This window comes from Xiphophorus maculatus, chromosome 14 (genome assembly GCF_002775205.1).
Source record: "Xiphophorus maculatus strain JP 163 A chromosome 14, X_maculatus-5.0-male, whole genome shotgun sequence".
In the NCBI taxonomy this organism is placed as follows: domain Eukaryota; kingdom Metazoa; phylum Chordata; class Actinopteri; order Cyprinodontiformes; family Poeciliidae; genus Xiphophorus; species Xiphophorus maculatus.
Window position 1 is genome coordinate 18073365 of NC_036456.1, and position 13357 is coordinate 18086721.

At 39.5% G+C, this 13357-nt stretch overlaps 1 protein-coding gene across 1 annotated transcript in view; it reads right to left on the reverse strand.

Moving 5' to 3' along the window:
* ppp1r14b (protein phosphatase 1 regulatory inhibitor subunit 14B) overlaps positions 1-11501 on the reverse strand; it is a 34222-nt gene extending 22721 nt beyond the window's left edge. Inside the window, exon 1 of the mRNA XM_005799594.3 lies at positions 10877-11501. Coding sequence (XP_005799651.1) covers positions 10877-11077 — 201 coding nt within the window. The 5' untranslated portion in view covers positions 11078-11501. The remainder of the gene's footprint in view (positions 1-10876) is intronic.
* Positions 11502-13357: the final 1856 nt, after the last annotated feature.

Here is a 13357-nt window from a genome sequence, read left to right on the forward strand (position 1 = left end):
TAGAAATAAATCATTAAACACACTCAAACTTTAAGAGGGTGTGCTTTTTACATCACTTCTAGCTTCCTTGTGTAACAAAAATGAGCATGCTGAGGACTTTTAGTGATTAAATGACCACTCAAAACCGAGTGAAGCGTCTATCACCATCACCTTTTTTCCTCCAATCAACTTCAGCATATTCTCATCACGGCCTTTGGAGCTGTGATTTCACCAATGTTCAAAACAAGTTTTAAAATTGACGGTTGATTTTGAAACTTGAGACATCATGCATGACGATTAAAAATATTGTAGCTACCACAAGTTTGGTTGTACAGATTGGACAGATTCCTCTCATGAATATTCAGATGTCAGACAGGAAATATCGCAAAGCCTCTCGAGACCAAACAAGTTCAGAGTAAGCAAACATGGCCGACGAGAGGGAGATAGATTCTGAACTATATTTAACAGAGAACAAACAATACAAAGACGTCTCCCGGACTTTCTACTTCACCACAGCAGTTGTTTTGTCTTCTGTACTGGGGATTCCCGTCCGTGTTTCTGTCATTTCGCTTTCTGATTGCCTACACGGCGTGATCAATAGGCTATGTGATTGATTATTCTTGGAGAACACCAAGGACGCTGCAATATCAGACCAAAACAATCCAATATTCTAGATTTTAGATTGGCGGGGTCACAACGTCCTTCCAAGCGGATCAGATCATTCTCAACACACCACACGGCAGGAATGTCTCTTAAGATCATCTCAGAGCCATCACAAGGAGATTGTCAAATGAAGAACAAGGCTTTAGGTAACTGGCCTCAAAGTCAACCAGTCTAGCCACGCTTATTATGAGACTTTACAAATCTGGGTATGCTCAAGACCAATTCCAAGAAATTCTTGGAATTGGAACGCATGGAATTCCATGCGTTCCAGAATGCGGAACGTTATGCGGAAGTGTGACTCCCCACTCCTATTTCCGGAACGTTCTCAGAGATGAATAGTTGTCGAAAAGATCATCTCCTCTCTTAGAAGTGAGTAGGTGATAATAATAAAACTTTTGTTAAGATCTGGCAACCTTGTTTATCCCATGTGAGCACCATGCCGGTGCCTCTATTAGATTATTACATTCTGCATAGCCATGTGAAAAGGTTGCTACATTTCACAAACTGTCAGTCGCCATTTTATTTTTGGGGTGGGTCAGGAAGGAACATTGACATCTTGCTGATTATTTTGTTAATGTTCTACAGACTTAAAAACCTTTAAATAATATATATATATATATATATATATATATATATATATATATATATATATATATATATATATATATATATATATGTAAAACCATGACACATAACAGTGAGACTGATCAAAAATCAGCTATTCATTGGTTACAATAAGAATTACTCCACTCCTCACTTCACACCTACTCGCCAACTCAGCTGTGGACTTGATACCACTGGGAGTTTCCAATGCAGGATAACTTTAGCTCTTGCCAATGTTTGCTGACATAACTCACACCAAGGAGTCAATAAGGAGCGTTAAACAGATGAATCAGGGCAGCTCCTTTTAAATAAACCTAGTATTTTAAAATGACCACCAAACACTACACCCATGTTGTTTCTTTGCAGTAAATGTTTTACGTCTCACTGACTCCAGAGAGGCTTGTACATCATCTTAATGATGACGCATTAAATCGTTTTAGAAAGTGCTCTCATGCAGTATAAAACTGGCTCTCAGAAAGATACAAGCAGAACAAAGTCAGAGGCTGAATAAAGCCGTAACCTGAAAAGCTCCACTGCTGACAGCTTGACTGATGTCGGCTATGATGTTCCTCCTGGGACAGAAATGCTCTGCTGAGTGGATCGGTGTTACCCACCAGACCAAGCTGCTGGCAGAGGGAGTCCAGACTTATGATCCCTGCCTGCCTCCTGATGCCAACAGAAACAAGTCTTGGACGCTTTGTTGTTTTCAGACAGTTAAAAACAGAGAGGCCAATAAACACGCTAACAAAGAGTCGCTCGTCTGTCTTCTATAAGTACTTTAAAGAGACACTTACGGTAATAATACACACCTGCGCATCACACTACATCACCATTATACTGCCTTTGAAAAGCCTCATCAAGGTACTCAGAAACCTTTACAGAACGGCTGGAGAAAATAGCATTTATAGTTTTAACTGAATAATAATTTAATAATTACAAACAGAACTTTGCTGAGGACACAGAAAACACTTCAAACTGAGAATGAGTCAGTATAATTAGACAGAAAAACAAAGGGTTTCTTAACATTTCTTTATGTTCATGAATGAAAATACATCATAACACTGACTAAAATAACACACACTGCCTATAAGTACCAGGAAGGATCTAATCAATAGTCTTTCTCAGGTCGATAAACATGCCATCACTTACTCTCCATAATCTCTAAGCCAACCTACAATGTCTTGCAAATGTATTCATATCCCTTAAACTTCTCCACAGGTTTCCACATTACCACCAAAAACTTCAATACACTGGAACCAATGGGACAGTATGTCTGTGAGCATTGGTTTTGCTGTAAGACTTTCCTTATATCTCGTAATTTTACCATAAAGGCGAGACAAAAGACGGTTGTACTAAACTCAGAGACTTACTGTATACGCTATTTATGATGTTCTTTTACCTAAAAATAGAGATATTGTGAAGTAGTTGCAGGAGATGGTGGTAAAAGTTGTCTCCAAACTCCTCACTTCTAATTTAAGTTTGATCTCAGTTTCAATAAACGCTGTATTGTGGATTTTACCTAGTTAGTTGGCGTTGTTGACTCATCAGTCAGCAGAATATGGTGGCATCTACAAGTTTTTAGTTATAACACAAGAAAAACGTCTCATAAGTTAAATAATCTGATAGTACTTTTTAAAACAAATACTACTGATTATAAACCAAGCTTTTTCTTGCTGGAAGGTTACCTGTATCTTAGTTTTGTCTTAATCAAGTGTACTAATGTATTTACAGTAGAAACAAGACAAAAAATACTTGGTAAGTTTTTGTGCTTTTGCAGTTTATTACATAATAACTAGGCCTGTCACAATAAACAATCAATCACATGACAAATTTGAACCATCTCAATAATTTCCATTTGTATGATCTATTGTTTTTCTTTTGTCTCTCTTAATGCAAAAACCGGTCCAGTCTGATGCTTTGGTCTCAACCTGCCCTGTTTTTAAGGATAATTTTCATTGTTCACTTCACTCACTATTTGTTATTTTTGTTGTTTTGTTAATTTATTTTTGGAAATGTAAAATGTCTTCCAGTCCCAGTGTTAAATGCTCATTAGGATTTTTAAAGTTTATTGATCTCTGAGAATGTGTTCTTGCATTATTATTCCATTACCATTATTTTTACTTGAAAATGGTCTCAAAACAACAATCGTTTATCGCAATAACTTTCGGGACAATTTATCGTCCAGAAAAATTTATCATGACAGGCCTAAACGAATGTTTTTGTCTCCGAAGAGAGTGAAAACCTAAAAACAGCCCCCTCTTGTGCCGATGTGGACAGTTAATGTTAGCCGTTTTAGCGTCACACTCCGCAGGTATAAAACATTCTCGATTTACGTGGTTTAAAATAAGCTAGAAACAGTGAGCCGTTAGCCTTCCCCTGCTCTGGGGGTTTCTTCAGTTTTACATAACCTCTTTATGATTAAACATCTTTCTGCAACAGTTAACAAAGCTATTACTGAACATAACTCTGTTAAAAATATTTGAACTATTTTACTAAGGTTAAAACCTCTCAGCGGTAATAGTTGCAAAAGCCACAGCTGTAGTTTAACCTCAGTGAGTTAGGTTGACTGTGTGAAGATCTGTTGATAAAGTTGGTATTTTTATGAACTGTTTGTGCTTCATTTGACTTCCTGTGACTGAAAGCTTAAATATTCGTCTCAATGACTCAACTCCTGGTTTCTTTATACTCTTTCTCCACTTACTTGTTGTCCTGAACTTCCTTCCCATCTTGCTCACACACAGACCCAAACACATGCTTGGTCTGCCTCGCTCACGATATCCTTGGCTGTTCTCCACCTCTCTAATATGGCCGTACATCCAGTCAGTGTTTAAAAAGAAAAACGTTCAGTCACTGACTGTGTCGAGCTGTGGCTTGTGCTGAGTCACCCCTCCTCCTCCCTCCACACAGACAAACAGAAAAACAACTGTGTGTTCAACATGTAGGACACAAGTAACCTATTGCAACATGTGTGTGCGCCCATCGGGGTGTGTTGGTGTGTGGGGGGAGCTTCCTCAGACACAGTGGAGTCATTTAGTCCCGCTGTGCAACAACCTCTCTTTGTAGTCACCCTCATGTGAAGCAGGGCAACACTGATTGGTATTCAACCCTTTAAGTTGTGCGCTTCAAAGGAGGATACCACAATGTCTGATGCAAACTAAGATGATTACCACCAGAACAAAAATTTGGCAGTTTGAATTATGATTTGCATGTCGAGACAGAGTTCACGTTTACAGGAAGGAGAGCCACTGTGCTGTTATTTGAAACATGAAGTGATCACTTCAGTGAGGAGCTTCATTTCCTCTTCTGTTGTTGACTCTTCCATAGGAAGAGCTACGTTTCCTTTGGTCAGTTTATTGCAAGACTTTCTGCTAAATATGTGGCATTACCTCACTTTGAAGTGCCTTTCTGTTGGATTTATGACATGTAGTATTTACTGCGGCGGCTCAGGCAGAACATTCTGATTTAAGGTACATTAAAAACAATTATATCTTCAGCAGATAGTGGAATCTTGGGGTCACCGAATCTCCATAACAACAATCAGACACCGTCTACTTGCCATTTAGTTGTTTGGGATAACAACAGACGGCGGACCCCTGTATTCACAGATTGACAATCAGTCGCCTGAAAATAGCTAATAACTGTCTATTTTATTAGATCAACCACCAAATATACCTTAATATGGACGAATTCTCACAGTATAAACTGAATTGGCACCACAGCAGAAGCTAACGTCTTCCCTATTTCCTTTCTTGAGGGTTCAGCCAATCAGCGCCAAGCAAGAAAAAAAATGACACTCCTGGATTGGCTGCTGTGCAAACAACAGCCAATAGAGTGTCAAGTATCATTTCCCAATGGTATTTTATCTTCCAAAGACACTTTTTCTTTTGAATATTTTAGATATGCAACTCATTATCTGGTGTCTATGACGATGTTCACACAGCACGCAAATGCAACTAATATCCGACTTTTTGACCGCAGTTGGAACGGTCATATTGCATTTTAAATGACGTTTTAGTCTTTCACATGACATAATTCTGCCCTAGAAGAAGCAGACACAATAAATCCAAAAGTAAAAAATGGCTGACAGGCCACGAAGGGACATTGTTATTAGTTGTGTTTTCGTTTTGTCAGCATCCTTCATCTTGTTATGATCTTGTGACAATTCAAAATCCATTCATAGATGCCGGCATCCATTTTTATTTTCATAAACAGTGCGCTGATATGTGACGTCTGCGTTCTTTTTCTGCGGAAGTGGGTCACTTTGGGGTCGTAAATTCACACAGAAGCCTGATTGCAGTCGCATGTAATCAGTAATATGACCGAACATGCAAAAGTAAAAAGAAAAATTGGAAGTGAGTGTCAACGTAGACTAATACGCTTTGAATCATTGTTTTGTTTGTTTATTGCAAGAAATATTGCAAAAATCACCAGTATGATTGCATAGGACATTTTTTCTTAATATGGTTTTGTTATAATATTGACTCAAATTTTCCTCTGATATAGATATACATTAATTGTTGAAAATTCCTCTTATGTTACAGAAAAAGCCAAAATGCTGTTCAAAGTGTTAACAGCATGGTTAATAATTGACAAATGTACTCAAATTAAGGGTTAAATTTCCAGTCTGCGGTTATTTAACTGAGTTTTAAGATTGTTTGTAGACATCAGTAGGTGTTCCTAAATTTGGCCGGCTGTCTGTGCTTCAACATTTATGATCCGATGACTCAAGGCGTGTATTTCATCAGCGTTCAGCTGGGTTTAAGTACAGTGCGCCAAGATTTCAACACTGCCTAATTTCCAATAGCTTTGGTGTTAAGTGATCCTCGTATACACAAGGAAGGACAGAGCAAGGAGATAATCGTTTTTTAAAGAGACAAACTAAAGCCCTTTGCCGTACTGGGGCTAAAGGCTCTAACAGTCTCCCTGACTAATGACTCATTTGGGAAAAGCTTGAAGGATAAAATTAGATTTATAGAGACGGATAACGCCAAACGTTCCCGTCTGGTTTCTAACCAAATCAGAAGGACTTCTGCACAGGAAGTTATTTACCGCTCTCCAGAAAGTTTATTTCATTGTGAATAAAATAGGAAGAAACCAAAAAACAAGTATTAAGACGACATGTTTCATAAATATTATTGAATTTGTTCGTCTCTACTGCGCGCTGTCACAGGTTTAAAGAAACCCTTCCTCCCACAGACCTCCAAGCCTCTTCCTACTCCTTTTCTCTCTCTCCTTTTTCCATCCCCTCGTATTCCCCTTCTCTTCCCCCGTCCGTTGCATTCCTGCTAACCAATCCTGCCTCTGTTCTCACTCGTATTCCCATCTGCGACTGTGTGGCCACGTTGGACCCTGGAGATTAGGGCCCGCCCACTGGCTCCACTGTTAACTGTGTAGCTACTGCTTGGTTTCCTGCACCCTTACGAAAAAGCAAACAAGTCCTTTTAGGAGAAATAAAAAGTTAATGGGGGAAGTTGCCATGGAAATGATGAGGAAATCTGATTGTTCTGCTAAAAGCATCCCAATGACTGAAGGCCGAAACTCACTTAGGAACCCACATACCAAACCACTAAAAGGGTGGCAACGAAGGACAAAATTTGGACAATATTTATAAACCAGCAGCGTATAAAGAAGCCCTTCCTGCCTGTTATCTGCTAGCTCAGGGTTTCTGGTTTCAAGCTAGCATGGCTGGGTTTAAAAATAAACAAAGAGTTGGGGAATGTGGGTTTTGGAGGCTCTGCTGCAGCTGTTCCCACTCCACAAAACGTAGCACACCTATCAGATAACCTGAGGCACCTCTTCATAAACTGCACCTGGGACGAAGGTCCAAATGGGTTTTGCAGGGCCTTTCATCACCTAAAACAGTTTAGTCACATTACAACCTCAACCTTCAGCATATTTTCTAAGCTAGTGGTGAATAGCTATGGCATAACTAAGGAAAATGAAACACAAATGAAACCTAGAAAGTGTGGTATTAACTTGTATTCAGCCACTTTTACCCTAAAACAAAAATCCAGTGCAACCATAACTTTCATTATTGCTATAAAGAGGAAGGTATTCTGATCAGATGAGCCCCAAAAATAAATATTTTGGAAACACTGATTCACACATGGGGAACATATTTAAAAGAAGAAAGATTTTATGAGCTTCTTCTGCTGGAACAAAGAGGATGTAAAAGAGTTCATACCTAAAGCTAAACCACCATAAACAGACAACCACAGCTTCAACTGCACCGATCGCAGTTTTCTGGTCGATCACAATCGCCAATCTTTAAAAAGCCTGACCTGCCGAATACAATTTAAACCAATACCAATTTTCTTTTGTTGTTTGAAAAGTTTCTAAAGACAGAGACATGCTCCAAAAAACAACCAAAGCAAAACATGTTTCTACAACATGGTCCATGCAGCAGATCAGAGTGCAAATGCTTGCAAAAGGTTAAGATTTGTTTGCCAAGAATACTTTGGAGGCTGTGATAAAGTGACAAAACCTAAAAATGTCAAAAGGGTATGATTATTCTTGCAGCAGACTTGAGAAATTTAGGTTGACTAAGCACCAACTAGTTTTAACCACATATCCATCCGTTCACTTTGTATTTCACATGCAATGGATGAAAATATGCTAAAATCTGGATGTGAAACGTACAACCAATGCCATGGATTTGTGCCATGACTCCTCACTAAGTACCCATAGCAACTCCGGCAGAAACCACCAGCATCTTCACTTTGATTATATGAATGTTAAACAGCTCATAACGAACAAATTTCAAGCTAGTTTAAAGGGATTTTAAAATTTTTTATAATATATTCAGGAAAAACATTTTTTTTCCTGAATATATTGTTGGTTGATGTTGATGCTGGTTAAGTGAGTTTGTCTGAAACTGGGGTTCCTCTCCAGTTACTGTTCGGCAGCACGTGCTTCACATCTCCCACTCTAACTGAGCCCAGCGCGCCTCCGTCAGTGAACCGACTGTAAATTAATCTCTTTGTTGTCTAACAGCCTCAGCTCAGACTGGATTGGGACACCGAAGAGGGGGGCAACCACGAGTATGGAGGCCACCAAATCAAGAACGTGAGTCCCGAAGTACAAAATAAGGCAACACTGTCACATAAATTCAACTAAAAGCTGATTATGCACATGCAAGGATAAAATATAGTTGACAGTTTCATCCCATATATATCCTATCAGGTACTTTTGGGGACTTTATCTGCTTATAGATTATCAGTGCATTGAAACCTCCATAAACAATAAAAGGTTTGCAGAGGATATTATTGGCAGAAAATCAAAGCATGTTGATTTCCAAATCCTCTTTAGGCCCATTAATCCTCTATGCTGGCTTTAGAGACAGGATGCACAATGTCAGAGAAACAAAAGGCTGCAGTCTGGACTTTCAGACTGAACATTTCCCCTAATTACACGATTACTTACAGAAAATAGTCCCACATCTATGTTTAGCATGTTCAAACCAGGCGAACTATCTGAAGGAACGTTTGTTGCAGTTTATTTCTTTACCAAGTCAACCTTTTGTTTTTGTCAGTTTCAATTAATTTGTTGTTTATTTTACATTGGCTGTTATACTGATAACTGCACTGACTGAACAAATTAAATTAAAGTTGTTTTTACATATTTGACCGAGCTTGTCAAGCTATTGGTGTATTTAAGTGTGCTGCTCTGGTGCAGAGTGATCAAATAATTTTTTCTATTGGCTGATACTAATCTGTATTGGTATCAGAAGTGAAAAATGTGGATCGGTGCACATCTATTCAAAATTTAATTAAATGTAGATACTGCGTGCATTTTAGTGATATAAATAACACTTCTTTAAGCAAATGGCATCGGAAGTAGTCCATTTAAAATGGAAATATTATTCAAGCAGGGTTTCCTTCAGTTTATTATAAGTCTGGTGGGCCACCAGGCTTCACTTGTCACCCCGCCAGGCTAAATATTGCTTATTCATTTAATTTGTTTTTAAATGTTTGCATTTTTAAGACTTTATAGTTGGTGTTCAGGTATTGAGCTTCCAATAAAACATAATTGTCAAGGGATATTTTCAAATTTCCTCTCAACTTTAAACATTTTTTAACTCAAAAATACGGCGGGCTGCTAGATGAATGACTGCCTGAGCTCCACAACCATCAGGCTTAGCAAGTTTTCTGTGGGAAACCTTGTTCAGGTGCTCTATAATTGCTATGCCATGCAGTCACAGGCATACCGTTACCTAAAAGGGAAGTACTAAATAGTTTTCCCATCAACATTTTTATTATTATCGGTCACTAAAAAGCTGGCTCTGTCCTGTCCGACTGCATCTTCAGGCCCTATAAGTCTCCATACTCCAGACACTGTGGACAGAATATGGGTCAAAGCCGGCTCAGTGGACCTGACACCAGCTTACCAACTACTGACGCCAGCAGTTATACACCACACAGCTGCTGCCGGGCCGCATCACAGAAACCGCACGGACCTGCATGTGTCACCATGACCGAGGGTCTGATGAGGTGAAGGAGGATTCTCCTGACAGTTGCATATCCAGTCATCACTTCGGCTACAGACGGATCATTGTAAAGAGCTGGCTGGTCAGACATGAATGACTGGACCTCTACAGTCAGACGAGGCCTTTCAGAACCTTGTTAGGACTCACCTTTGGTTGTGACTAACAGGGAAAGACTGGGAAGTATGGGTTTTAAAGATATGGACCAGTTACAGGTACTAAGAAGAGTTTTCCAGACCAGTTTTCTCCTCCTGATTGGAGGACATAGATTGACTTAATGGTCCTTATTGCCAACTTTGGCCTCTCCAATTATTTCACTAAAGTGTCGAACTTTTGGTTCCCCATCTGGTTAGGCTTGTCTCAATAATTAATTTTGCTTGACGATAAATTGTCCCAGTAATTACTGCAAGACCATTTTCAAGTAATATATTGATGATGAGCCTGTCGCAGTAAGCAATAAATCAATTAATAGCATAAGTTAAAATTAGCTCAATAATCATTTGAATGATTTATAATTTTTCTCTTTCATTTTTTTTGTGTGCAAAGTCATTAAAATAATTGTCAAAAACCAGATTTTGTTCCACCATCTCATATACTCACAATAAATTCAGTGCACATGGTAAAATATGTTCCCTAAAGTAATAAAAGCACAAGAATTGGAATTGGAGTAAATGGCATAAAAACAATGCTAAATGGACACACAATGCCAGGTTTAATTTTTAAAAAAGCACAAGATTAAGAAAATACAGAAAAGCAGGTGTATTTAAATAACGTAAAATAATTCTCAGGTGTGCGTTAAGCCAGTTTCAGCCAATCAGAACAAAGAGCCACGCTGCCAGCTTCATGATGAGGCTATAAAGCAGCATGTGCCACATTTAGCCAACCTGTAGGAGAGGATGGGAAGTTTCCCCCCACCTCGCTCCTAAAAACCACCAAAAATAAGAGTTTCAATCATTTATTTTCACTGTTTGTGTCTTTATTACTTTAATTACAAACATGTCCGTCAGGTTTGTAAACAGTTCTGTCTGAGAAACTAGCAAAGCTAGGCCAAAAGCAACGACCAAGAGGCTGATCGCGTTCCTTTCTTCTGGATCAGGCTGATTAATTAATACGCCGCCCGAATCGACAGGCTCGGTTCGGTTGTGTTACCTCGCAGTCGTAGAGGTCCGTTAGCTGGTCGATGATCCACTCCTCCAGGTTCAGTCTCTTCCTCAGCTCCTTTCGGTCGTATTTGACGGTAACCCGTCCCTGCTTCCTAACGGGAGTCTCCGGTTCCTCCGTGGTGCCGGCCGGCGTCTGGAAATATACCCGCGGTTGAGGGCTCGTCTCCGGGCTCGTTACGGCTGCCATTGTCGCTCTCGCTTAGGGGATGATTTTTCTTTTCTTAAAAAAGGAAAATGGACCCCCCTCCTATCTGGAGGTGTGGAAGTGTAAAAAAATGGGAGTGTTGTTACACAAATAAATAGCTGTGTGTGACTTGAAATCCCCCCCGGTAAGAAAAAAAAAAAAGAAATAACGGTCGCTGGACCTTTTGTTGTACAAAATGGCTCAAAGGGACACTGACATGGGATGTCCGCTTCCACAAAGACAGACCGACTGTTGCGGTTAAAGTGGACGGGTAACCGGCTTATCGGGCTATTTCCAGCATCCAGACTCCCTGCTTCTGTTAAAAAAAGGAGAAGGCAGCGGAGGCAGAGCCGGCCTCAACTCTTCTGGTCGAGTACAAAGAGGAATCGCACGTCGGTCTCTCGGTTCCGCTGGCCCCCGGGGAGCAGCGTGGTGGGCTTTACGGGTCTTTTCCGGGATCCGACTCTGATGGCTCGGATCTTCTGTGTACGAATTGTTCAAGCATTTATTTTTTTCAGCTTTTTGTGCATTTTTATTCTTCTATTTTTGTATAATTGTGCTGTTGTTGTATTTTAATAGTACAGTAAGTAAAGTTATATCCCTTCTCCGTTCCGCCGTTCCGAGGAGATGAGCGTGATGGGCTTTCCGGATTTTTTCCGGGATCCAATTCTGATGGCTTGGCTCATTTTTCCATCTTTTTGTCTGTTTTTGTGCGGTCACTTGTATGTCAATAATATATTGAATAAAGTTCTGTTCTTTCTACCCAACATTATTAATGCAACCCGGTGCTAGGGCAGATTCTGAACAGGTTATTTCTAACCGGATTGGATTTCTAAAAACAGGTTGGGTGTGATACTTTTTACATAAATATTGTATGCTTTTCCAATAAATGTAGTTTTTTTGTATTAAATTTTTGGGAAGGAAGTCGGAGCAGGAAGACAGTTAAATTTATTTGTGGGCAAATAATTTTGCAAAATTGTTGCAGCCTGGATCATTGCTTAAATTAACTGATACAAAATTAACTCTAAATATAGATAGATAGATATTTTCTTATTATTTCATAATAAACTCATACATGACTCATCATTAAAGTTGTTAGCCTTACAGCTTAATTTATTTAAATTATAAGCTGATTAATTTACTTATTTTTCCAGCATGTAAGAATGAGACCTGCTAAAGAGTCTGAAATAATTTAATGTTAGCATGTTTTCGTGCTGCATCGGGCTACATATAGTGAAAGTTTCACACCTTGATCTCATACTTTAACTTCAAAACAGCCCAATAAAACCCAAAGATATTTCATGCTGCTTAAGTTTTCAATAGCCTGTCTCTCTTCCAAGATAACAATATGAACCACGGGTGGAAATCAGCAGGAACAACTGTATTTTCTGCCTCAGTGTTGGTCTTGAAATTAAACTGATTCACCAGCAGGCGAAGGCCGCAGCGATAAGGTGTTAAAAGGAGAAACGCGTGGCATTTCTTCACAGTGGGTCCATTGTGTGGTCACAGCGGGAAGCCTCCTGCCTGGACGGGCAGATTGAAACTAAAGTTTGAATAACAACAGGAGTCAGGGAGGAGGTGCAGACAGGGAGAGAGAATCACAACCACCGGCTCTCACTTCTTTTATTGGTCTGTGTGTGTGTGTGTGTGTGTGCAAGGTGGGGGTGTTCACATCTATCATTTCTTCATATCAATGTGTGTGTGGGGGGGGTGAAAACGTGTGCGTCCTACTGGGCAAATTTCACAGACAGCCATGGCAACAAGACATGAAACCTGAATTATTCAGAGAAAGGTCTGAAACTTGCAGTCGAGTAAGCACGCACTTAGGCGTGTGCTCAGACATGCACAGCTCTTCACCCACATTTCTGCAACAGAAAAACTCAACAAACACGCTGCAATGCGAACAAACTCTCTGTGTCTTCTGGAGAGAGGGAGCGACGTTATTAAAACTCATCAATTCTGTCAAAATAATAAAGAAGGTGATGATGAGTTTTTGTGTTTTGGTATAGGCTGGGCGATACGGCTCCAAAATAAAATCAGATTTTAAAAAAAATGCCAAATATTTTCAAAAACTTGCTTTTATTTCAGCTGTATCTTCTGGAAAAATATCTGCACTTAAAGTTGAAATAAATGCAAGCTGTAAAATAAGATTATAAGCCCGGGGTTGGCTGACATCACTCTGAGATGCTTTGTTTGGTTTTTTAGGTTGCTCTTTATGTCAGCAATGACAGAATGCAAAACAAACTAAATTGAGCTGAACCTAAAGAGTACATTAATGGAACC